Source organism: Chiloscyllium plagiosum, unplaced genomic scaffold, assembly GCF_037043375.1.
Source record: "Chiloscyllium plagiosum isolate Xiang-an unplaced genomic scaffold, Cpla_swu_hap1 HiC_scaffold_5, whole genome shotgun sequence".
NCBI classification, from domain to species: Eukaryota; Metazoa; Chordata; class Chondrichthyes; order Orectolobiformes; family Hemiscylliidae; genus Chiloscyllium; species Chiloscyllium plagiosum.
This window is the reverse complement of record NW_028270143.1, coordinates 28,834,688-28,861,135: the sequence shown is the minus strand read 5'-3', so window position 1 is coordinate 28,861,135 and position 26,448 is coordinate 28,834,688. Positions and strand designations below refer to the sequence as shown.

At 40.9% G+C, this 26,448-nt stretch overlaps 1 protein-coding gene across 3 annotated transcripts in view; it reads right to left on the bottom strand.

The window, feature by feature from the left end:
• The window catches only part of pex1 (peroxisomal biogenesis factor 1), a 109,707-nt gene that overhangs the window by 80,367 nt on the left and 2,892 nt on the right, over positions 1-26,448 (bottom strand). For 2 of the 3 annotated variants that reach the window (XM_043689702.2, XM_087987046.1), the window contains exons 2-4: positions 15,466-15,612; positions 4,750-4,833; positions 4,136-4,250 (exon numbers count right to left, since the gene is read on the bottom strand). In XM_043689702.2, the coding sequence (XP_043545637.2) occupies positions 4,136-4,250; positions 4,750-4,833; positions 15,466-15,612 (346 nt within the window). The remainder of the gene's footprint in view (positions 1-4,135; positions 4,251-4,749; positions 4,834-15,465; positions 15,613-26,448) is intronic. The other variant, XM_043689703.2, reaches the window with a different exon arrangement.

Below are 26,448 nucleotides of genomic sequence, written 5' to 3'. Positions count from 1 at the left end.
CTCTTCACAGATGCTGCCAGACCTGCTGAGCTATTCCAGCAATTTCCGTTTTTGATTCTATTTGTCTGCCCTATTTCCTACTGAACTTGGATGCTAGCTTTTTTGTGATTCATGAACAAGGACTCAAGTCTCTCTGTGCTGCATATTTCTGCAATCTTTCTTAACTTAAATAATATTCAGTTTCTCTACTCTTCTTTCCCATATGCGCAACCTCTCATTTACCCACATTCTATTCAACCCTGCAAGTTTCTGCCCCTTCATTTAACCAATCTACATTGCTCTGTAGACTAAGTCATCCTCACCACTTACCTTCCTACTTTTTGTCATTTGCAAACTTGACTATAGCACATTCACTTTCCTCATCCAAGTAACTAATATATATTGTAGATAATTACACTCCACCAGTTACAGGTTGCCATCGTGACAAATGACCGCTTTTTATAATTTACTTTCCTACCTAAATTTGTCATCAAGTTTGATTTAGATCAAGGTATAGTTGCCATTTATATAAATTGAGAAGCTAAAGATCACAGCACCAAATCTGAAGCATAGGGTTGGCTACTTAGATGATGTAGTTTCCAGCAATTTGCAGTCAGGCTTTTTTTTTAAAAACAAAAATTGTACCTAGTGATCAAACTACATCTGTTTTAAACATGCAAAATTCTAAGCAGCTCGTTATCTTTTCCAAACCAAACAGTACAAAGTAATTGAAAGATTTGTCTCGCCCATTGTGTGCACATTTCTAAGAACATTTAATAAAATTCAGAGGCCAAATATTACATTGAATGGAGAACTGGAATACTGAACAATTTTGTAAATAATTGAATTTTCCATACATCTGATAAGTTCTGATTTTCCAGATCAATGTAATTAGATTAGATTAGATTAGACTACTTATAGTGTAGAAACAGGCCCTTCGGCCCAACAAGTCCACACCGCCCCGCCGAAGCGCAACCCACTCATACCCCTACATTTACCCCTTACCTAACACTACGGACAATTTACTATGGCCAATTCACCTGACCTGCACATCTTTGGATTGTGGGAGGAAACCGGAGCACCCAGAGGAAACCCTCGCAGACACGAGGAGAACGTGCAAACTCCACACAGTCAGTCGCCTGAGGCGGGAACTGAACCCGGGTCTCTGGCTCTGTGAGGCAGCAGTGCTAACCCCTGTGCCACCGTGCCGCCCACCAGTAATCTTTACTTGATTACTGAACCTACAGATTTATTAACATTCCTTGTAGATAAACAATACTTCTCACATTCTATATTCCTATATTATTTTTATCTTGAATGCAAATGCAGTTATTGCAAATTCATTAATACAGTAAATCCCTGTTTACAGTCGACTCAGTTAATGTTATTTTGTTTTAACATTGTTAATAAAATTGGTGATAATCTTCCAGCACTTAAAAACAAAATGTTTACTGATGTTTGCTACAGACTTGGTCACCTGGTTGCTCTCAATACTTTGTCCCCATGTCCCCTGGCTTTCTTCTGGGTCCTATCTCTGCCCTTAGTCCTCCTCCTTCACAGTTCTCTTGGCTCCCATTTCCACCTCTGTTCTAACTGGTAAAATCTCAGTGTACGTTTTCTCTGAGCTGTCATTCTATACTTGAACATAAGTACTGGGCTCCACCTCGTGGCAGAAATCAATTAATTTAGGCACTGACCAACATCTGCTACTCGATGGAGTCTGGTCATATACACTTTACCTCTCTTGAAGTGTTAACATGTATTTATAGTAATTACATACATATTGCAATTTTCTATATTTTAAACTTATTTTATTTAAAATTAGTTTATTTCTGATTGTAGGTATTTTGGAAGGTCCACTATTATCTATTGAGAACGATCCTAAAGTACCTAATTGTATAGTGCTTATTTTACATTTGGTAATTTATTTTAGTTTGTAAGTTACTTAGCTAGGAATACACAGCACTTTGCACAGTATTTGAACTTATATACTTTTAAGCATAAAAATGTCTGCAGGAATCTAACACTAGCTTTAAAAAAAAATAACTTCCTATGCTTCTCTTAAGAGTTGTTTCATCTAAACCTGCAATTCTCAGGGACACAGTCTCAACCTTAAGTGAAAACATACTGCATAGAAAAAGATTAAAAAGCTTAAGCCCTCCTTTTCAACAAATATCTAACCATCTTCTGAGTTCCTTTCCCCTACCCCATACTGGATTAGGTTGGAAAAAAAAAAGCAAATGTGATTTTGTGGAATTACATAATGCCTACAGCACAGGAGATCATTTGGCTATAATCCAGGCAATGTCACTCAGCCACCTTTTTCCTATAGTCATGTAACTGCTTTCCAGAAGAATTTAAACAATGCTCTACAAAGCCACTAATAAATATGCCTCAACTTCATTTACATGCAGTGCATGTCAACTACTAACCAAATGCAGTATGAAAAGCACACTCTAGTCAAGGCAGAATTATTGTTTTATAAAGGTTCACCAAACCCCTTTTGCTTTTGTACTTTATAGATAAAACCCAGAATCCCTGTTATTAACTACTTTCTCAACTTGTACTGCCACCTTCAAAGATCTATGCACCTTCAAAGGTCTCTCTATTGCTGAGCCTCCATTGGAATATCCCTCTAGGTTAACTTCTCTCTCCAGCACTATAATATTCTCCAAAGCCAATGCTTTCATCTTTCCTTCACTATCTTACCTGAACATTTTGTATCCAGGAATATTTAATATCCAGTTGCACTACTTTATGCACAGCAAACCTAGTTTAGGCATAACTGCATAATCACTTACTCTCTTCTATGTTGTACCTTACTATTACTTATTCTAGTGCTATCTGCCACTGCTATTAGTTTAGAGAGAGAAAAAATAAGATGTACAATGTTACCTTCTGGTTTACAACTCCCTCCTTGCTAAGTTAGTTTCAATTCTTCCCAACTAATCTATCACAGAAAGGCATTATTCCTTAGTAACAGTTTCATATTTAATATTTTAGCCATGCCCTCTGCCTTCATGCATAAATGACCTCCTTGGTCCCCAATCAACGTCACCACTTCCTCTGTTCTGAGGAAGATTCACTGGACCTGAAAAGTTAACTCATTTCTCTCCACAGATGCTGCCAGACCTGCTGAGCTTTTTCAGCAATCTCTGATTTTGGTTCTCAACCTCACTACTCTTGTTTACCACATTTTGCTATTTATAGATATTTTTAATCAACTTGTTCAGAACTGTTACGATATACATCTGGGGCAGGTGAGACTTGACTCCAGACTTTCTGACCAAAAGGTAGGAACATTACCACTAAAGCCCAAGAGCCCTTTTTTAATATATGTTGCTACAGAAAACTTCTGGTTTCATATTCTATCATTTTCATTTGTTCATGGGAGGTAAGTGGCAGGGGTTAGACTAGCACTTACTGCTTATCCCTAGTTGCCAAGGGGCAGTTAAGAGTCAAGCACATTTTTGTGGGCCTGGAGTCACGTGTAGGTGACTAGGTGAGGTAAGGATGGCAAATTTACATCAAATGACAATAATTACGCAGTCGCCATGAGCCCAGCTTTTTCTTCCAAATTTTTCTTTTCATTAAAATTTCATCATCTGCCATGCTGGGATTCAAAGTGATGTCCTCAGAAAGGACATTAGATTGGAGCTCTTGTTTACTAGTTCAGAGACATTACCACAATGCCACCGCTATCACCACCACCATCACCACAAAATCTGCCCACAGGATCTCATCCATCTACTAACCAATTTTGCCAGTACCAATATTGGTCATGGACTCTGATCGTTCACTTTTCTCAGCGATTCACATTCAGTGAGATTTTGGGCTAGGTACTCAGAGGCAATATGTCATAAAAACCAAAAGAACTGCCCATATTGTAAATCAGAAACAAAAACAGAAATTGCTGGAAAAACCTTAGCAGGTCTGAAAGCATCTGTGGGAAGAAATCAGTGTTAACATTTCTGGTCTAGTGACCCTTCCTCAGAACTGGCAATATGCCATCCTTAATTCATGGCAGTGACTGATCTCTTGGGTTTTGAAATTGTGATATTAGGACTGCTGTCAAAATAATAACTAGTAATAATGTGTATTAACGTAAATACTGAAGCAAAATCATTATTCGTTGATTCACATTTAGTTAACTTACCAACTTCAAGATATATCACAGTACGTTTCTCGATCCATATTGGAAATATTCCTCCTGGATAAACTATTCTGATCTGATCCATAATATATCTTTCAAGTGATGTACTATGAAGCTCCTACAAATATTACACAAGATTAATCCAGGAATATCATCTGTATGTCCTCAACTACAAGCAGCCAGCATATAATTTCAAAATAAAAGAGCAAACATTCCATTTTGTCAACAGTACAAATGCCAATATGAAGTTTAACTGAAGGTCATTAGTGAAGCTAAAGAAACAAAAACAAAACGTTAACTCCATGTTTTCACTCCAGCCTCAGTAAAGAATACATCTGGGCATGTGAATTTTCAGCATTCGTTTGAATGAAGAGAAATATTAGCATTGCAGTTAACTCGTGCCCTTCCAGTGATGACTATTCACATCAGAACGAGTACACTCATACCAGACCCCAATATTGAAATATCTGGAATTTTAATAATCTCAGCTGGAGAAAATGATTGTGTATCTCAGATTTATTTCACACGTTTTAAATAAAAGATGCATTATTTGACACTTATGTCTTTAAAAATGCACATTTGATTATACTTAGTTAATAGCAGTAAAAAAAAATTACCAGTATTTCCCAGTCACTAGGTGAAAGCGGTTCCACAACAACTTGTTGACAGGATGAGACTTGTGCACAAGGCCTGAGAAATACCTGATTCACATAAAACAAAAAAGGAATTAATTGTTTTACCACAAAACTAAAAGCACAATTGTTTTATGAATAATTCCGTGTACAGATCAGCAAATGTAATAGAATGTTAAACAAGAAATGAGAAAACAAGATTACCAGCTTGAAGTCAACTTTTATGATCAGGAAGGAAATTGACAAAGCTAATGGTTAGCTTGAAGGAGAATACACATACGTGGGAACATACTAGTTGAAACAAGTATTGACAATGATGATTTGAAGGTAGCAAACAATAATTAGATGAATGCTACATAAACAAAAAGTGTCTATACTTAATGGCTAGAGGAGATTCAAGTGGAGAAGAAGTATGGTGAAACAGTCAAGGAAGATTTCAGCATTTCAGTGAAGTTAACAAAAACAAGGAGTCAGGATGGGCCACAATATTATATTTTTTTAATTTGTGGATGAAGGCTTTTCAAATATTCTAAGACAACTGCATGGTTTAGGGTTTTGATAGCAATAGTGAAAACTAGCAGTGAAAACAAGGAATGCTAAGAAGTTCTGAGAAGGATTGCTAATGATAGATTGAATGTGGTAAATGATGTTCAGAATGAGGTCAGGCAGCAAATCAAATCAGTAACAGTGCCATATAGAAGGCATTTCTGGAGTATGTACAAGACGGTTTTTTGGATCAGTGTGTTGAGGGACCAACTAGAGAACAAATTGTCCTCAAATGGGTGTTGTATAATGAGAAAGAAATAATTGGCAACCTAATCATAAGGGGTTACAGGACTAGGAGTGCGAGGAGTGACCATAATGATAAAATTCTTCAGACAAAGCGTGACATAGTTCAACCTGAGACGAAGGCCCTGAATCTAAATAAAAGAAACTACAAAAGGTATGAGGCATGAGCTATCTATGAATAAACCAGAAATACTTAAGGGATGATAGTGGATAGGCAATGGGAGAATCTTAAGTGCATGAAGAAACTGCAACAATTGTTCATTCCTGTCTGGCACAAAAATAAAATTGTGAAGATGGCCTGACCATGGCTAACAAGGAAAATTAAAGATTGTATTAGATCCAAACGAAGAGGCCTATAAATTGGTCAAAAATAAAAAAAAAACCACAAACCTAAGGATTGGCAACACTTACATTTCAATAAAGGAGGACAAAGATTGATTAAGAGGGGAGAATAAGCTTGCCCAGAACGGATTGTGAAAGCTTCTATAGGTTTGTCAAGTGAAGACGATTAATGAAGACAAATGCAAGTCCTTTATAACCAATAAAAAGGGGAGTTATAATGGGAGTTAAGATGGCAGACTAACTAAATACATTTTTTGGTCTGTCTTCACAAAAACAGGACACAAATAACATCCCAAAAATGCTGGTGAGCACAGGGTCGAGAGAGGGAGGAACTGAAGGAAATCAGTAGGGAAATGTTTAGAAATTGATGGGATTAAAGGCCAATAAATCCTTAGGGCCAATAATCTACATGATCCTCATTATTTAAAACAGGAGGTAGAGAGAAAACAGGAAATTATAGACCAGATAGGCTAACATTAGATTAGATTAGATTACTTACAGTGTGGAAACAGGCCCTTCGGCCCAACAAGTCCACACCGCACCGCCGAAGCGCAACCCACCCATACCCCTACATTTACCCCTTACCTAACACTACGGGCAATTTAGCATGGCCAATTCACCTAACAGTTGTAGAGAAAATGCTGTAGTCTACTATAAAAGATTTAATTGCAGAGTACTTGGAAAAAATTGTCAGGATTTAAGAAAGAAAATTTTCACTTTACGAAATGGAAATCAAGCTTGACAATCCTATTGGAATCTTTTGAAGATGTATCCAATAGAGCTGATAAGGATGACCCAGCGAATGTGGTTTACTTGGAATTTCAGAAGACTTTCTAGAAGGTCCCATTAAGAGATTAGGATGCAAAATTAAGAGCACAGAATACAGAACAATACGGCACAGGAACAGGCCCTTTGACCCACCATGTCTGTGCTAATCATGTTGCCATTCTAAACTAATACCATCTGCTATATTCCTCTATTCCCTGCCTGTTAAAATGCCTCTTAAATGTTAGTGTTGTGCCTGCTTCTATCACCTCCCCTGGCAGTTGCTCCAGGTACCTACCATCCTTGGTATACATAAACTTGCCTCATATCTCCTTAAAACTTTCTCTTTCACCTTAAACCTACCCCTCCTAATGTTTGACATTTCCACCTTAGAAAACAGACTCCAACTATGCACCCTATACTTGCCTCTCATAATTTTATATAGTTTATCAGATCACTTCTTAGTCTCTGAAGCGCTAGTGAAAACAAACTAAGTTTGTTCAGCCTCTCCTTATAGCCAGTACACTCCAATCAAGACAATATACTCGCATGGCATAGGGGTAGTGTACTAACATGGAAAGAGAACCGGGTAGCAGACAGAAAAAAAAAAGTAGAAAAAAATGGATATTTTCTGAGCGGCAGCCAGTGACCAATGGGGTATCACAGGGATCAAAGCTTGGACCTCAGCAATTCACAATATGCATGGACGATTTAGATGAGGGAAGTAGAGGTAATATCTTCAGCTCGTGCAAACAGTACAAAGCTGGGTGGGAGCATGAACTGTGAAAAGATGGTTGAGTGTGGCTTGGTAAGCTGAGCGAGCAAATGAAGTATAATGTGGATAAACATGAGATTTGACAGCAAAGACAGGAAGGTAGATCATCTGAATGAAAATAAATTGGAAAGGGGGAAGGTGCAATGAGAGCTGAATTTCCCTGCATACCTGTCGTTGAAAGTAAGCATGCAGGTGGTGAAGGAGGCAAATGTTATGTTGGTTTTCAAAGAAGATTCTAGAAAGAGCAAGGATAGCCTTGGTGAGACCATAACTGAAGTATTGTATGCAGTTTTGGTCTCCTTATCTAGGAATGGATGTTTTGAGACCTTTGATCAGTTAGAATCATGCCATTTTAGAAGATTGAGAGGAGAGCTCATAGACAAAGTTCTAACAGGAGTGCACAGGATAAACAAAGGAAGGATGTTAGTGATGACTGAGGAGTCCAGAACTGGGGACCCCAATCTAAAGGGTATGGGTTTGGCCATTTAGAACTACAAATGGGAAATTTCTTCACCCAGAGACAGATGATACTTTTTCAATTCTCTGCCACAGAAACCAGTTCAGACAAAAACATTGAATAGTTTCAAGGAGGAGTGATATATAGTTCTTAGGGTGAAAGAGATCAAAGTAAATACATAGCTAAAAGAATGGAGTGGGAAAGAGGGGTTCCTTTTCATGGGGCACTGGCACCAGTATTAGAACAAGTGGGATCTGTAAAGTTGGGATGGTCTCCACCTGAACCAAGCTGGGACCAAAGTTCTAGCTAAAAGGGCAAATAAGGTGGTCAATAGGACTTTAAATGAGTAAGTTGCAGGGGGTTAAGAAGTATAATGGCCAATGGGAAACAAAGCTGTAGGTTAACATTTGTATGGAAAAGTCTGGGGAAAAAAAAGTGAAAAGAAAGGAGAATTCAGGAGAGATTACTAAAGTCTCCAGAACACAAAATAGGACAAAGTGTTTGGAAAGGGTTAGGAATCAAACTTCAAGCACACTGGATAAAGAAATGACAATGAGAAGAGTGGTAGTAAATACAGGACTGAAGGTATTGGATCTGGATGCATGCAGCATACGAAATAAGATAAGTGAGCTTGCGGCACAAATTGAAATTGGCAGGTATGATGTGGTGGGCATCACAGTGACATGGCTGCAAGGGGAGCAGAACTGGAAGCTAAATATCCAAGAATATACATCCTATTAAAAAGACAGGAAAGTGGGGAGATGGTGCCTTATTAGTCAGAATAAAATTAAATAAATAGCAAGAAATGATTCAAGGTCAGAAGATGTAAAGTTGAGTGGAGTTGAGGAACCAAACAGATTAAAAAAAACATAATGGAAGTTAGGTACAGGTCTTCAAACAGTAGTCAGGATGTGGGGCACAAGATACACCAGGAGATAGAAAAAGTGAGCACGAAAGGCAGGTTAAAGTTATCGTGGGGGATTTCAATATACAGGTTGACTGGAAAAATTAGGTTGCTGTGGATCACAAGAAAAGGAATTTGTGAAAAGTCTATGAGACGGCTTTTTAGAGCCGCTTGTGGTGAGCCCACTAGGAAACTGACAAATTTGGATTTAACGATGTGCAACAAGATAGACTTGATTAGGGAGCTTAAGGCGAAAGGACCCTTAGGAGATAGTGACCATAATATGACAGAATTTATTCTGCAATTTGAGAGGGAGAAGCTGGAACCAGATGTAACTATTACATTTGAATAAAGGCAACTAAAGAGACATGAGGGAGGAGCTGGCCAGAACTAACTGGGAGAGAAGCCTAGCAGGAAAGACTGTGGAACAGCAATGGCAGGAGTTTCTCAGACAGAAACACAGCAAACATTCATCTGTAGGAAAAAGCAACATACTAAAGGGAGGACAAGGGAACTGCGGCTGAAGAGGAAAGTCAGGAACAGCATGAAAGCATATAATGCGGCAGAGGGCAGTGGAGTGGGAAGGCCGAGGATTGGGAAGCTGGCAAAGACCAACAGAGGATAAAGAAAAAAGATACAAGGAGGGAAAAGATTAAATATGAGGGTAAACTAGCTAGTAATATAAAAGACTGCAAGAGTTTCTTTAGATATGTAAAGGGCAAAAAGAGAGGGGCAAAAGTGGACCTTGGGCAGCGGAGTAGCCATGGGCACCCGCATGGACCCCAGCTATGCCTGCCTCTTCATAGGATATGTGGAACAGTCCATCTTCCGCAGCTACACTGGCACCACCCCCCCACCTTTTCCTCCGCTGCATCGATGACTGTTTCGGCGCTGCCTCGTGCTCCCACGAGGAGGTTGAACAGTTCATCCACTTTACCAACACCTTCCACCCCAACCTCCAATTCACCTGGACCGTCTCAGACTCCTCCCTCCCCTTCCTCGACCTTTCCATTTCTATCTCGGGCGACCGAATCAACACGGACATTTACTATAAACTGACCGACTCCCACAGCTACCTAGACTACACCTCCTCCCACCCTGCCCCCTGTAAAAACGCCATCCCATATTCCCAATTCCTTCGTCTCCGCCGCATCTGCTCCCAGGAGGACCAGTTCCAAATCCGTACAACCCAGATGGCTTCCTTCTTCAAGGACCGCAATTTCCCCCCAGACGTGGTCGACGATGCCCTCCACCGCATCTCTTCCACTTCCCGCTCCTCTGCCCTTGAGCCCCGCCCCTCCAACCGCCACCAGGACAGAACCCCACTGGTCCTCACCTACCACCCCACCAACCTCCATGTACAGCGTATCATCCGCCGTCATTTGCGCCACCTCCAAACGGACCCCACCACCAGGGATATATTTCCCTCCCCTCCCCTATCAGCGTTCCGAAAAGACCACTCCCTCCATGACTCCATCGTCAGGTCCACACCCCCCCCACCAACCCAACCTCCACTCCCGGCAGCTTCCCCTGCAACCACAAGAAATGCAAAACTTGCGTCCACACCTCCCCCCTTACTTCCTTCCAAGGCCCCAAGGGATACTTCCATATCCGCCACAAATTCATCTGCACCTCCACACACATCATCTATTGCATCCGCTGCACCCGATGTGGCCTCCTCTATATTAGGGACACAGGCCGCCTACTTGCGGAACGTTTCAGAGAACACCTCTCGGACACTCGGACCAACCAACCCAACCACCCAGTGGCTCAACACTTCAACTCCCCCTCCCACTCCACCAAGAACATGCAGGTCTTTGGACTCCTCCATCGCCAGACCATAGCAACACAACGGTTTGAGGAAGAGCGTCTCATCTTCCGCCTAGGAACCCTCCAACCACAAGGGATGAACTCCGATTTCTCCAGTTTCCTCATTTCCCCTCCCCCCACCCTGTCTCAGTCAAATCCCTCGAACTCAGCACCGCCTTCCTAACCTGTAATCTTCTTCCTGACCTCTCCGCCCCCACCCCACTCTGGCCTATCACCCTCACCTTGACCTCTTTCCACCTATTGCATTTCCAATGCCCCTCCCCCAAGTCCCTCCTCCCTACCTTTTATCTTAGCCTGCTGGACACACTTTCCTCATTCCTGAAGAAGGGCTTATGCCCAAAACGTCGATTCTCCAGTTCCTTGATACTGCCTGACCTGCTGCACTTTTCCAGCAACACATTTTCAGCTCTGATCTCCAGCATCTGCAGTCCCCACTTTCTCCTCGAAGATTTATTTTGAGAGGACTAACAAAAGCAGGAATGCACTTCTGAGGCTTTATAAGGCTCTGGTCAGACCACATTTCGAGTATTGTGAGCAATTTTGGGGCCCATCCCTCAGGAAGGATGTATTGGCCCTGGAGTTGGTACAGAGGAAGTTCACGAGAAAATTCTAAGAATGAAAGGCTTAACATATGAGGACTCCAGATCTATACTCAGTGATCTAATTGAAACTTACAGAATACCGAACAGCCTGGGCAGAGTAGATGTATTCATTAGCAGGAGAGACTAGGGCATAGCCTTATAGTAAAAGGGAAGACTCCTTAGAACTTCTTCAGCCAGACAGTGGTGAATCTATGGAATTCATTGCCACAGAAGGTTGTGGAGGCCTGCTCATTGAATATATTTAAGACTGAAATAGATAGGTTCTAGATTGTCAAGGGGATCAAGGGTTATGGGGAGAAAAATGGAGAATAGGGTTGAGAAACTTCTCATTCATGATTGAATGGCAGAGCATACTTGATGGGCCAAATGGCCTAATTTCTGCTGCTACATCTTATGGTCTTGTGGATCAAAGAAAACTTGAACAAAGTACTGAGTTGGATAAGGCGGCCTGTAGGACTGAGTGGTCTATTCATGTTCCAATTTTCTGTGTTTCTATGATACTGATATTGCTCAGTCTCTACTTTAACATGAGATGGCAGTGAAGTTGATTACTGAAACCCAACATATTGAGACAATTGCACCTGTCACAAGATAGCTTTGCTTTGCCAGCAATATGAATGAAGTAAACATTGATCCAGAACTTAACTTCAGAAAAACAATCGGAAATGGGATCAAAAGCATCTAAATCAAAATTGAAAACATACTGCACATTTACAGATATCAGTGAGGTACAGCATGCAGATGACAAAGATAATTAACACGCAGGTTTGTGTATGTCAGTAACAATGCACAGAAAAAACACTAGAAGTGATACTAATTCTGACAAACAAACTATCAGTACCAGAGACCAAAGTTGGAAGATAAAGTAGTTGATTTTGTCAATAGCAAAGAATGGGTCCTGAAATGAGCAAGTGACCCATAGAAGGTACCAGCTACGACTTTGACCCAAAGCAATTTTGCTAACAACAGGCAGAGTAAAAATCAAATTGGAGTGCTGTAATGCAAAGATGAATTGCAGAATTTTGGAAAATGGATTGTTAAGAAACTGGAGGTGTTTTTTTTTTGAGGAGCAGGAGAATAACAAATTTTGAATGAGTTAGGCATAGTGTCACAGGAGAGGGCTGGGCTAATGGGCATACAAGCCAAGGGAAATTTAATAACCAGATGGTGATAAAAGGATGAGTCAATTGATTGCATACATGGTTAGTTAATAAATTTGGGAAGCGTAGCAAAACAGAAATATTGCAAGTTGTTTCTGTAGCTTTGAAATGTGAAGATGATGAGTGTATATTAGCTATTGCAGGAATGCAAATTGGTCAGGATTTACTCACAAAGGAAGGAAGAAAAGAAGGGATGCAAACAAAAATTGTTTCATAAGAACAAGGAGCTGGAGTAGGCTGTCCAGCCCTTCAAGCCTGCTCTGCCACTCAATAAGATAATGGCTAATCTCTTCGTGGACACAGCTCCACTTACCCGTGCTCTCACTATATCACTTAATTCCATTATTTTTAAAAAGAAATCTACCTTAGCTTTAAAAGTGTTTCAAGAAGTAGCATCAAAAACTTCTCTGAGAAAGTTTCACAGTCCTCTGCACATGGATTAACAACCCTCTGGGTGGAGAAATTCCTGCTCAATTCAGTCCTAAATCTGCTCCCTCTATTTTTGAGGCTATGCCCTCTTTCCTAGCTTCACCTGCAAGTGGAAACATCCTATCTACTTCTATTTTATTGATTCCCTTCATAATTTTATGTTTCTATAAAGATTCCCTTCATTCCTCTGAATTCCAATTAATATAATCCCAATCTACTCAGTCTCTCCTCATAAATCAACTCCCTCAACTCTGGAATCAACCTAGTGAAGCTCCTCTGCACTCCCTCCAGTGCCAGTGCGTCCTTTCTCAAGTAAGGAGACCAAAACTGCATACAATACTCCAGGTGTGACCTCACCAGGACCTTGTACAGCTGCAACATTACCTCTCTGCTTTTAAACTCAACCCATTTAGCAATGAAGGACAAAGTTCCATTTGCCTTCCTAATTACCTGTTGTACCTGCAGACCAACCTTCTGTGATTCATGCACAAGGGCACCCAGGTCCCTCTGCATAGCAGCATGTAGCAACTTTTTACCATTCAAATAATAATCTTTCTTACTGTTACTTCTACCAAAATGTATGACTTCACATTTATTAACATTGTATTCCATCTGCCAGACCTTTACCCACTCACTCAATGTATCTAAGTTTCTCTGCAACGTTTCAGTCCTCTGCACACTTTGCTCTGCCACTCATGTTAGTGTCATCTGCAAACTTTGACACCGTATGTGGTCCCCAACTCCAAATCATCCATATAAATTGTAAATAATTGTGGTCCCAATACCAATCCCTGAGGCACACAACTAGTCACTGACTGCAAGCCAGAATAGCACTTAATCATCCCCATTCTTTGGTTGTTGTTAGTCAAGCATTCCTCTATCCATGCTAATACTCTACCACTAATGCCATGCATCCTTATCTTATGCAGCAGCGTCTTGCATGGCACCTTGTCAAAGGCCGTTTGAAAATCCAGGTACACCACATCCACTGGGTTCCCGTTGTCTACCTTGCTTGAAATGTCTTCATAGAATTCTAAAAGACTTGTCAAGCATGACCTGCCCTTCATGAACCCATGCTGCGTCTGTCCAATGGCACAATTTCTTTTGAGATGCCCTGCTATTTCTTCCTTGATAATAGACTCAAGCATCTTCCCCACTACAGATGTTAAGCTAACTGGTCTATAATTCCCCAACTTTTGTCTACCTCCCTTTTTAAATAGTGGTGTCACATTTGCTGTTTTCCAATCTGCTGGGATAGCCCCAGAGTCCAGCGAATTTTGGAAAATTAACGACAAAGCACTTGCCATTTCTCCCGCTACCTCTTTTAGCACCCTGGGTTGCATTCCATTGGGGCCACAAGACTTATCTATCCATAGTCCTAATAGCTTGCCCAACACTAGCCCATCCATAATAATTGTTTCAAAACAATTGTTTCAAACAATTTCTATCCTCATTGACAATCTTGGAGGCTTACACAGATATTACCACATAAAATTTTACCATGAAACAATAATACAATTCAAGTTGGCCCTGGTAGTAGACAGTTATACTAACTGGTCACAAAGTATATTCAAGCTCATGTTGCACAAGATTGATATTACAGGAATGAGTACCTGGTGTATCAGTGGAATACTACAGGTGAAAACAATCTAAAATCTGGGAGGAATAAGCACAAAATATGGATGGTAGCCAGGATGGTATGGAGGAGAAAGTGAGGTCTGCAGATGCTGGAGATCAGAGCTGGAAATGTGTTGCTGGAAAAGCGCAGCAGGTCAGGCAGCATCCAGGGAACAGGAGAATCGGCGTTTCGGGCATAAGCCCTTCTTCAGGAATGGGGAATGTTTGTCCAGCAGGCTAAGATAAAAGGTAGGGAGGAGGGACTTGGGGGAGGGGCGCCGGAAATGTGATAGGTGGAAAGAGGTCAAGGTGAGGGTGATAGGTCAGACTGGGGTGGGGGCGTAGAGGTCGGGAAGAAGATCTCAGGTTAGGAAGGCGGTGCTGAATTTGATGGATTTGACTGAGACATGGTGGGGGGAGGGGAAATGAGGAAACTGGTGAAATTCCCTCATTTCCCCTCCCCCCACCCTGTCTCAGTCAAATCCATCAAATTCAGCACCGCCTTCCTAACCTGAGATCTTCTTCCCGACCTCTACGCCCCCACCCCAGTCTGCCCTATCACCCTCACCTTGACCTCTTTCCACCTATCACATTTCCGACGCCCCTCCCCCAAGTCCCTCCCCCCTTCCTTTTATCTTAGCCTGCTGGACAAACTTTCCCCATTCCTGAAGAAGGGCTTATGCCCGAAACGTCGATTCTCCTGTTCCCTGGATGCTGCCTGACCTGCTGCGCTTTTCCAGCAACACATTTCCAGGATGGTATGGAGACAAGCAAGCCAATTGGGAAAATAATTAAGTCACTGTGTGGAAAATCATGGGTTGGAAGTGAATGGTTAGCATGAGGGAGCTGAAAAAAAATTCAAGGAATGAAATATTTTTAATTGCAATGAGTTGAATCAAAAGATATTCAAAGTAAAACATGTAATCAAACTGAAGGAGATATATAGTGCAGAAACTCCCAGACCTGTCTTTAACGAAGTAATTACTAAGCAGGTTTGAAAAAATTAAGTTGGAAAGTTACTGTTCACAGACCTGTTCTCCATCTTTGAGCCCAAGTTTAATTCCCAATTGTCTGCTAATCTCTGCAATGTTTTCTTCTTCAAAACCAGCATATCTTCGTCCGACCCAACTTAAGAATGCTGTCTGCTGAAGACCCCATGACAATTCAATGGCTTGACACTATAAATTATCAGAAAAAGATAAACAAAGAATTACACAAACACTACTTTGACAGAAAACTAAACAGTATAAATGCTCAATAGTCTAATCACCACAGGAGAGAAGGTACAATTCTGCAGTGCCAGAATTCCAGTGAGCATGTCTTATAATAAGTCAAATACATTTACATCCATAGAAAATTAACCAATATCAGCAATAACCAATGTGATGAAATGGCAAAATCAGCAATTCTTGGTACACATCCACTTCTAACAGTAGCGCAGGAGTACTATCTCTGTGAATACAAATGCTGTGTGACAGAGATTGGCCCAGCTTTTGCAGTAGCAATAATGGAAAAACTGTCCACATTTGGTATCATTAACCTGAAATGCAAATATTGAGTTCATAAATATGTAGAATCATGAGAAAATCCACCAGTTGTTATCAGCAATTCCATACTTTGCCAGCTACTGTACTGTTGAGACAGTTTTTACAAACAAGGAGGGGGGGGGGGGGAAAAAGAACTATTCAGCCCCTCAAACTAACTGCACCATTTAGTAGGATCACAGCTTATCTGACTGGAACCTAAATCCACACTCCAGTCTATGTCTGATAAGCTTTCACCCTTTACTTAGTAAAAGTCTATTTCGGCCTTAAAAATATCCAAAAACACTCTTCTTGAAAAGGCAGTGGGTACACAGTTTCAAAGACTCGCAATCCTCTGAGAAAAAAATTTCATATGTTTTAAATAGGCTACCTTTATTTTCTAAACAGTGACCCTTAGTTTTAGACTATCCAGAGGAATCAGCCTTTTCACTTTTACCCTGTCAAAACCCCTCATAATTTTACATGTTTAAATCAGGTGGCCTTTTACTCTCCAGCAAATGGAAGCTGGTACGTACAACTTTCGCTCATAAGAAAACTCACCCATTCCATGTATTAGTATTGTAAATATTCTATGAACTTCTTGCAACATATTTACATTCTTCCTTAAGGAAGGCAATCAATTCTGTACACAGTGCTCCAGATGTGTCTCACCAGAGCCCTGTATAACTTTTATATTCAATTCCCTTTGTAACAGATGATAAATATTCTATTAGCTTTCCTAATTACTTGATGTACCTGTATATCAGCCTTTTAGCAACTCATGCACTAGAATACACAGAACTTTCTGCATCTCAGCTTTACAAACTTTCATCAATAAATAACATGCTTTTTAAAAAAAATTTCTGCAAAAATGGACAATTTCACATTTCCCCACACTGTACTCCATTTTCCATATCTTTAACCATTTATATTTTTCCAGAGTCATGTCCTCTTCACAACTTACTTTCCTACCTATATTTGCATCATCAGTAAATTTGGCAACAATACATTCTGCTCTTCATTTAAGTAATTTATGTGGACTGTTGGGATCTCAACACTGATCCCTGTGGCACACAACTCATTTCCTCTTGCCAACCTGAAAAAGATCCACTTAGGACTACCATAAACAATTATCCTTCAACAGTAAGGCATTCAACAGGGTTCCCCATAGGAGACTGGTGAGCAAAGTTGGGCGGCACGGCGGCACAGTGGTTAGCACTGCTGCCTCACAGCGCCAGAGACCCGGGTTCAATTCCCGCCTCAGGCGACTGACTGTGTGAAGTTTGCACATTCTCCCCGTGTCTGCGTGCGTTTCCTCCGGGTGCTCAGGTTTCCTCCCACAGTCCAAAGATGTGCAGGTCAGGTGAATTGGCCATGCTAAATTGCCCGTAGTGTTAGGTAAGGGGTAAATGTAGGGGTATGGGTGGGTTGCGCTTCGGCGGGTCAGTGTGGACTTGTTGGGCCGAAGGGCCTGTTTCCACACTAAGTAATCTAAAAAAAAGATCTCATGGAATACAGGGAGAACTAGCCATTTGGATATAGAACTGGCTCAAAGGTAGAAGATAGAGGATGGTGGTGGAGGTTTGTTTTTCAGACTGGGAGGCCTGTGACCAGTGGAGTGCCACAAGGATCAGTGCTGGGTCCACTACTTTTCATCATTTATATAAATGATTTGGATGGGAGCAGAAGAAGTCTAGTTAGTAAGTTTGCAGATGACACCAAAATTTGAGGTGTACTGGACAACAAAGAAGGTTACTTCGGATTACAACAGGATCTTGATCAGATGGGCCATGGGGGTGAGAACTGGCAGATGGAGTTTAATTTAGATAAATGCGAGGTGCTGCATTTTGGGAAAGCAAATCTTAGCAGGATCTATACACTTAATGATAAGGTCCTAGGGAGTGTTGCTGAACAAACTGACCTTGGAGTGCAGGTTCATAGCTCCTTGAAAGTGGAGTCATAGGTAGATAGGAGTGAAGAAGGCGTGTGATAGGCTTTCCTTTATTGGTCAGAGTATTGAGTACAGGAGTTGGGAGGTCATGTTGCTACTGTACAGGACATTGGTTAGGCCACCTTTGGAATATTGCGTGCAATTCTGGTATCCATCCTACTGGAAAGATGTTGTGAAACTTGAAAGGGTTCAGAAAAGATTTATTAGGATGTTACCAGGGTTGAGGATTTGAACTATAGGGAGAGGTTGAATAGGCTGGGCTGTTTTTCCTGGAGCGTTGGAGGCTGAGGGGTGACTGTATAGAGGTTTATAAAATCATGAGTGGTATGAATAGGATAAATAGGCAAAGTCTTTTCCCTGGGGTAGGGGAGTCCAGAATTAGAGAACATAGGTTTAGGGTGAGAGGGGAAAGATATAAAAGAGACCTAAGGGGCAACCTTTTCACGCAGAGGGTGGTATGTGTATGGAATGAGCTGCCAGAGGAAGTGGTGGAGGCTGATACAATTGCAACATTTAAAAAGCATTATGATGGGTGTATGAATAAGGAGGGTTTGGAGGGATATGGGCCAGGTGCTGGCAGGTGGGACTAGATTGGGTTAGGATACCATGCTGTACACCTCTATGACTCTATAATTTGCCAACTTGCTTCAAACTCTGCAGCAAATGCTGTTGCTTTATCATTAATTGCAAGATTTGCGTCAAAAGACTTTAAAACAAAATGCAACTTCACCAACCTATCATTAATATAGGCAAGGTCCTAAGGCACTTACATTTTGAAAATTGAAACTGTATTCAAACTGGAGAAATGGGTAAAATTTCTGAGGAAGATCTCCCAATCTTTGCCATAATTTCAGCACCATTTCTCTAAGGTTCCTATTGAAGGCATTGTGGTGGGAGACTGAAAGGACTTCACCAAAAAAACTGTTCAAGATATTTTTAACAACTCTTTTCAACATTAATCCACTTTGGAGACAGTTCTGAAAGTGTATGCCTAGACTTAAATAATTTCTTTTGGATATTGTTAATTAAAACCCAAATCACTAAAATAATGCAAAGTAAAGTGGATCAATTATCTTTGTCATTTTTTATTTGCTTTTGTTTGACAGTATTCCTGAAGTAGCTAATTCAATAGAACATGCTCCTGAAAACACCAAATACCAGTTTAAAAAGAAAGCCTGTTTTTGTCAAAATTTGGAGAAAATATCATTTTCCAGTAACCCTTCTCTTAACAGACAAGGCTGTATAGTTATACAGAGTTGAAAAGTGTGGCACTGGGAAAGCACAGCAGGTCAGGTAGCATCTGAGGAGCAGGAGAATTGATGTTTGGGGCATAAGCCCTTCATCAGGAAGGTGTACATGCATTTGTTTAATGTAGTAGTTATGACCCCAATAACACTAGTGTAATGGTGTTTAATGTTACATTAAATCAAAATGACTAACACGGAGTTGATTTCATACATACATAGAAAATGCTAGAGAAACTCAGTAGGTATGACAGCATCTGTGAATACAGAAACAGTTAATGTTTCAAATTCAGAATGATTCTCTTTCAGAACTCAAATTCTAAGTTGATTTAGTTTCATTGCCTAATTACTCATTCACCAATTTTCCAGCACACTAAGATTATGAAATTCTGTTGACATTCTGAAACATGTCCAAATATGGAATAACTTAAAAAGCAATTTAGTACATTTCCAAGAAAGGCAACTGAACAGCTTGCACCAATTTTAAGGTTATGTTCCTTTCTTTTTCAGTGAGCCTCATTCCCCAGCTTGTTCCCACAGAGCCAAAAATTCTCATAGGTGCTTATCTAACTGCCTTTTGAAAGCCACAACTGCATGTGCCTCTATCATAACTGAATAGAGCATTCCACATTCTAAGCACTTGCTGTACAATAAATATTTTTATTCATTTTACCTCTGGTGCTTCTGTCAATTACCTTTAATTTGACCCCTTTGGTTCTCCGCTCTTCCACCAATGAGAACAGTTCTATTTACTCAATCTCGACATTTCTTGATTTTGAAAACCTCCACCAAGTGTCTTCTCAAACTTCTCTTTTCCGACATCAATCTGTAACAAAAGCTATACATCTCCAACTATTCCATTCCATCAACCTGTCATAAACCTCTGCATAGTTCATAATTCCTAGTTTTGTCATTCACGACTGGTCCTGTTGAGATTCTGGTCAAAGGTATCCTTCAGTGTATCAACAGTGGGGGATTCAACTAGCGTAATACCACTGAATGCCAAGGGGTAATGGCTGGATTTTCTTTTGTCGGAGATGGCTGTTGTTCACCACTTGCAGGTTGCTTACTACTTATCAGCCCTACCTGAATGCTGTCCAGGTCTTGCTGCATTTGGGCAAAGACTGCTTCAGTACAGAGTGGCTATGAAGAGTGCTATCTATGGTGCAATCGTCAACAAAAATCCCCACCTGCCCTTATGATGAAGTGAATGTGAATGATGAAGCAGCTGAAAATGGTTAGACATAGAACACAATCTAGGGGAACTCAGAAAGGGCTCTTTTGGCACAGTGATAAGATTCCAACCTCACAGTTAGCAGGCCTAGGTTCAAGTCCTACCTGTTCCAGAGATATGACATATCATATCTGAACAAGCTGATTAAACACTGAGGTACAATGACTTACTCCTGCTATGATATTCTGTGGCTGAGATGACTGGCTGCGGTTCTAACAACCACAACTATCTTCCTTTGTGGTAAGTGTGACTCCAACCAACTGAAAGTTCTCCCAATGATTCCAAGTTTGCTGGGACGCCTTGATGCCATACTTGGTCAAATGTTGCCTTCATCATCAAGCACGATCAGACTTCAGCAAATCCGTCCTGACTTTCCTTAATTAATCTGCATTCAAAGTGGATGTTAAATTTTGTCCCAATTACTATTTCTAAAGCTTTTCTACCACAAGGTTAAACGGACAGATGAGTAGTTGCAGGATTCATCCTTATATCTTTTATCGAACTGGGTAATTGGAACACTGAGGTACAATGATTTATGATTCAACTTCAAACTGGCTTGACTCTCATTCTGGAGCCGAGAATGGATGGCACTCCAAAACAACACCACACTAATTCAACGTTGTAAAGAAATTAACGTGGATTATAAGTGCAAGTCCTGAATTTGAGCTCTAACCTTCTGTCCTGGCCAACAGTGTTGGCACAACAAATTACTATAAAAGAAGGTTACCTCAGATTACAACAGGATCTTGCTCAGATGGGCCAATGGGCTGAGAAGTGTCAGATAAATGCGAGGTGCTGCATTTGGGAAAGCAAATCTTAGCAGGACTTATACACTTAATGGTAAGATCCTCGGGAGTATTGCTGAACAAAAAGACCTTGAAGTGCAGGTTCATAGCTCCTTGAAAGTGGAATTGCAGGTAGATAGGATAGTGAAGGCGGCGATTGGTATGCTTTCCTTTATTGGTCAGAATACTGAGTACAGTGGTTGGGAGGTCATGTTGCAGCTGTACAGGACATTGGCTAGGCCATTGTTGGAATATGCAATTCTGGTCTCCTTCCTATCAGAAAGATGTTGTGAAACTAGAAAGGGTTCAGAAAAGATTTACAAGGATGTTGCCAGGGTTGGAGGAGTTGAGCTATAGGGAGAGGGCTGTTTTCCCTGGAGTGTCAGAGGCTGAGGGGTGACCTTATAGAGGTTTACAAAATTATGAGGGGTATGGATCGGATAAATAGGCAAAATCTTTTCCCTGGGGTGGGGGAGTCCAGAACTAGAGGGCATAGGTTTAAGATGAGAGGGTAAAGATATAAAAGAGACCTAAAGGGCAACTTTTTCACAGAAAGATTGGTACGAGTCATAGAATGAGCTGCCAGAGAAAGTGGTGGAGGCTGGTACAATTGCAACATTCAAAAGGCATCTGGATGGGTATATGAATAGAAAGGGTTTGGAGGGATATGAGCCGGGTGCTGGCAGGTGGGACTAGATTGGGTTAGGATATCTGGTCGGCACGGACGGGTTGGACCGAAGGGTCTGTTTCCATGCTGTTCATCTCTATGACTATAACAGATTCTCTCATCATTATCATTTAGCTGTCTGATGAACCGTGCCCTACAAAACTCTGAGAGTTATATTCCCTGCACTGTACTCCAACATTTGTAAGGTACTTTGGGACATTCCAAGGTAATGCTAGTATGGGATTATTACACAATTAAAGAAATGTTTCCAGAAAGGCTCAGACCCGAGAAGGTGGACGATAACTACACTTAAGACAATAAATGGCAGCATTTTAGTAATCTCTCAAAGTCCCTGAAAAATGTTTTTGATATCAGGCCACAAATAGTTGTATCTTGAACAGACAGAACTTGCAGTCAAAGGATTTTAGGAGATTCACATTGGCATGGCCAGAGGGAAAGATAATCAAAAGTTCCATTGATGGTAGAGAATTCAAGAAACTCCCTAAAAATCAAGGAAAATGGCTATAGATGTTCTCTATTCAGGAATCTATTACAGACAATAAATTACTATTACAGACAAAGCTGGATCTAACTTACAAGAATACAAACTGGTATAGACCATTCAGGCCTATTTCACCATTTAAGTAAGTTATGGCTATCTGCACAATTTCCACATACCTGACTTTGGCCCATATCCCTTAATACCTTTGGTTAAAAAATTATCCATCTCAGACTAAAAATTAATAACTGATCTTAAAGTTGTTTGGAAAGAGTTCGAAATCTCTATCATCTTTTTGTGTAGAAGTAATTCCTAACATTTCTCCTGAATGGTTAATTTTTAGACTGCGCCCTTAATTCTAAAATCCCAACCAGTGGAAGTGGTTTATCTTTATCTACCCTCACTTTTTCTAAGACTTTGATTAGATCACCTCTTAACCTTCTAAATTCTAGAGAAAGCAGGCCAAATTTGCATTATCTCTCCTCACAGATTAACCCTGAAGTCCAGGTATCATTGTTGCAGTTCCTCCAAGACTAAGGTATCCTTCTTAAGGTGGGGTGCCCAGATCTGCAACTGCAAGTGGGATCTAACCAGAGTGCTGTATAACTTCAGTATAACCTCTGCAACCTTGTACCTCACACCTCTTCTTATAACAGTCAGCATTCCATTCAATTTCTTGGATTCTTTTTTTAACCTGTTCATGACATTTTCAAGATCTAAAGTTCAGCACCATTTGAATTTCCTCAGACACGAAAGCAGTCCATGCTCAAATGCAACAAGATCTGGAAAATATCGAGATATGGGCTAACAAATAGCAAGTAACATTGACACCAGAACAATGCCAAGTAACAATCATCTCCAACAAAGACAATCTAACATTGTCAACTGACTTCAATGGTGTTAGAGGGTAATCCAAGATGGAGGACGGGCAAAATTTCTGGCTTAAGAGCTGCTCCTTTTTTTGAGGCATTTTAGTGTTGGAGGTGATTTCCTCGAATTCCAGGAGCAGCAATTACTGTTTTACATGCTGTTGCATTGTTTTGGAACTTTGGAAAAAAAAGTCAAACAACAGCAGTTTAAAAGGGAGAAAAGCAGACCAAGGCAGTGCATGATGAGGACAGTGCAGGGGGAATGAGAGCGAGAGAGCAAACCTGCACAGTTGCTGCCATTGCTGTTTGAATTCGTGTATCGCTAGATATCGGAGTGCATCTAGGAAAATTAATAAACAGTGAAATTCACAACTAATCTTGGAGGAACTGTTGGGCGAAGTTCACAGCACAGAATCAGATAAGTTAATTGTTGTTTTAAAACCCGTCCAAGAGAAAGGCTGCAGTAGATTCTTTCTTGATTATATGTTTTTGGAGATAAGTCTCTTGATTAAACTTAAAATATATGCCATAACTATTAATTTAACCTGGGGCAGTGTTTGTAGAGGAATAAGACAGTGTTATTTTCTGGGTCTGTAGATTGTGAAGGAGCAAATATGGCCTTTACAGTGATATGTACTTCTTGTCAGATGTGGGAGTTTAAAGAGAGTTTAAGGGTTACTGCGAATTATATCTGCCATAAATGCTGTTGGATGTGAATCTTATCAGATCAAGTGGATCGGTTGGAGAGACAAATAGAAGCGATGAGGAATTTGTAACAGCAACAGTATGTGATGGATGGCAGTTATAAAAAGTCTCAGATACAGTCACATAGATGGGTTAACTCCAGGAAGGGTAAGAGAGGTAGACAACTAAAGCAGGAGTCTTTTGTGGATATACCCATTTCAAACAGGTATGCTGTTTTGGAAAATGTAGGGGGTGATGGATTCTCAGGGGAACGTAGCACAAACAGCCAAGTTTCTGGTACTGAGACTGGCTCTAATGCAACGAGGGGTACGTTGGCTTCCAAGAGATCAATTGTGTTAGGGTATTCTGTAGTCAGAGGTACAGACAGACGTTTCTGTGGCCAGCAGAGAAAAAGCAGAATGATGTGTTGTTTCCCTGGTGCCAGGATCAAGGATGTCTCAGAGAGGGTGCAGAATGTTCTCATAGGGGAGAGGGGCCAGCAGGAGGTCATTGTCCACATTGGAACTAATGACATTGGAAGGGATAAAGTTAAGACTCTGAAAGGAGATTAGAGAGAGTTAGGTAGAAATTTAGAAAGGATGTCCTCAAGGGTAGTAATATCTGGATTACTCCCAGTGCTACGAGCTAGTGAGGGCAGAAATAGGAGAATAGAGGAGATGAATGCATGGCTGAGGAGCTGGTATATGGGAGAAGGATTCACGTTTTTGGATCATTGGAATCTCTTTTGGGGTAGAAGTGACCTGTACAAGAAGGACGGATTGCACCTAAATTGGAAGGGGACTAATATACTGGCAGGGAAATTTGCTAGAACTGCTTGGGAGGATTTAAACTAGTAAGGTGGGGGGGGGGGGGGGAACGACCCAGGGAGATAGTGAGGAAAGAGATCGATCTGAGACGGGTACAGCTGAGAACAGACGCGAGTCAAACAGTCAAGGCAGGCAGGGACAAGGTAGGACTAATAAATTAAACTACATTTATTTCAATGTAACGGGCCTAACAGGGAAGGCAGATGAACTCAGGGCATGGTTAGGAACATGGGACTGGGATATCATAGCAATTACGGAAACATGGCTCAGGGATGGGCAGGACTGGCAGCTGAATGTTTTAGGATACAAATGCTACAGGAAGGACAGAAAGGGAGGCAAGAGAGGAGGGGAAGTGGCATTTTTGATAAGGGATAGCATTACAGCTGTGCTAAGGGAGGATATTCCTGGAAATACATGCATCGAGGGAAGTTATTTGGGTGAAACTGCGAAATAAGAAAGAGATGATCACCTTATTGGGATTGTATTATAGACCCCCAAAGAGTCAGAGGGAAATTGAGAAACAAACTTGTAAGGAGATCTCAGCTATCTGCAAGACTAATATGGTGGTTATGGTAGGGGTTTTTAACTTTCCAAACATCGACTGGGACTGCCATAGTGTTAAAGGTTTAGATGGAGAGGAATTTCTTAAGTGTGTACAAGACAATTTTCTGATTCAGTATGTGATGTACCTACTAGAGAATGTGCAAAACTTGACCTACTCTTGGGAAATAAGGCAGGGCAGGTGACTGAGGTGTCAGTGGGGGAGCACTGTGGGGCCAGCGACCATAATTCTATTTGTTTTAAAATAGTGATGGAAAAGGATAGACCAGATCTAAAAGTTGAAGTTCTAAATTGGAGAAAGGCCAATTTTGACGCTATTAGGCAAGAACTTTCAAAACCTGATTGGAGGCAGACGTTCTCAGGTAAAGGGACGGCTGGAAAAATGGAAGCCTTCATAAATGAGATAGCAAGAATCCAGAGAAAGTATATTTCTGTCAGGGTGAAAGGAAAGGCTGGTACGTATAGGGAATGCTGGATGACTAAAGAAATTGAGGGTTTGGTTAAGAAAAAGAAGGAAGCATATGTCAGGTACAGACATGATAGATCGAGTGAATCCTTAGAAGAGTATAAAGAAAGTAGGAGTATACTTAAGAGGGAAATCAGGAGGGCAAAACGGGGACATGAGATAGCTTTGGCAAATAGAATTAAGGAGAATGCAAAGGGCTTTTACAAATATATTAAGGACAAAAGGGTAACTAGGGAGAGAATAGACCTCCTCAAAGATCAGCAAGGCAGCCTTTGTGTGAAGCAACAGAAAATGGGGGAGATACTAAATGAATATTTTGCATCAGTATTTACTGTGGAAAAGGATATGGAAGATATGGAATGTAGGGAAATAGATGGTGACATCTTGCAAAATGTCCAGATTACAGAGGAGGAAATGCTGGATGACTTGAAACGGTTAAAGGTGGATAATTTCGCAGGACCTGATCAGGTGTACCTGAGAACTCTGTGGGAAGGTAGAGAAGTGATTGCTGGGCCTCTTGCTGAGATATTTGTATCATCGATAGTCACAGGTGAAGTGCCGGAAGACTGGAGGGTGGCAAACATGGTGCACTGTTTAAGAAGGGTGGTAAGGACAAGCCAGGGAACTATAGACTAGTGAGCCTGACCTCAGTGGTGGGCAAGTTGTTGGAGGGAATCCTGAGGGACAGGATGTACATGTATTTG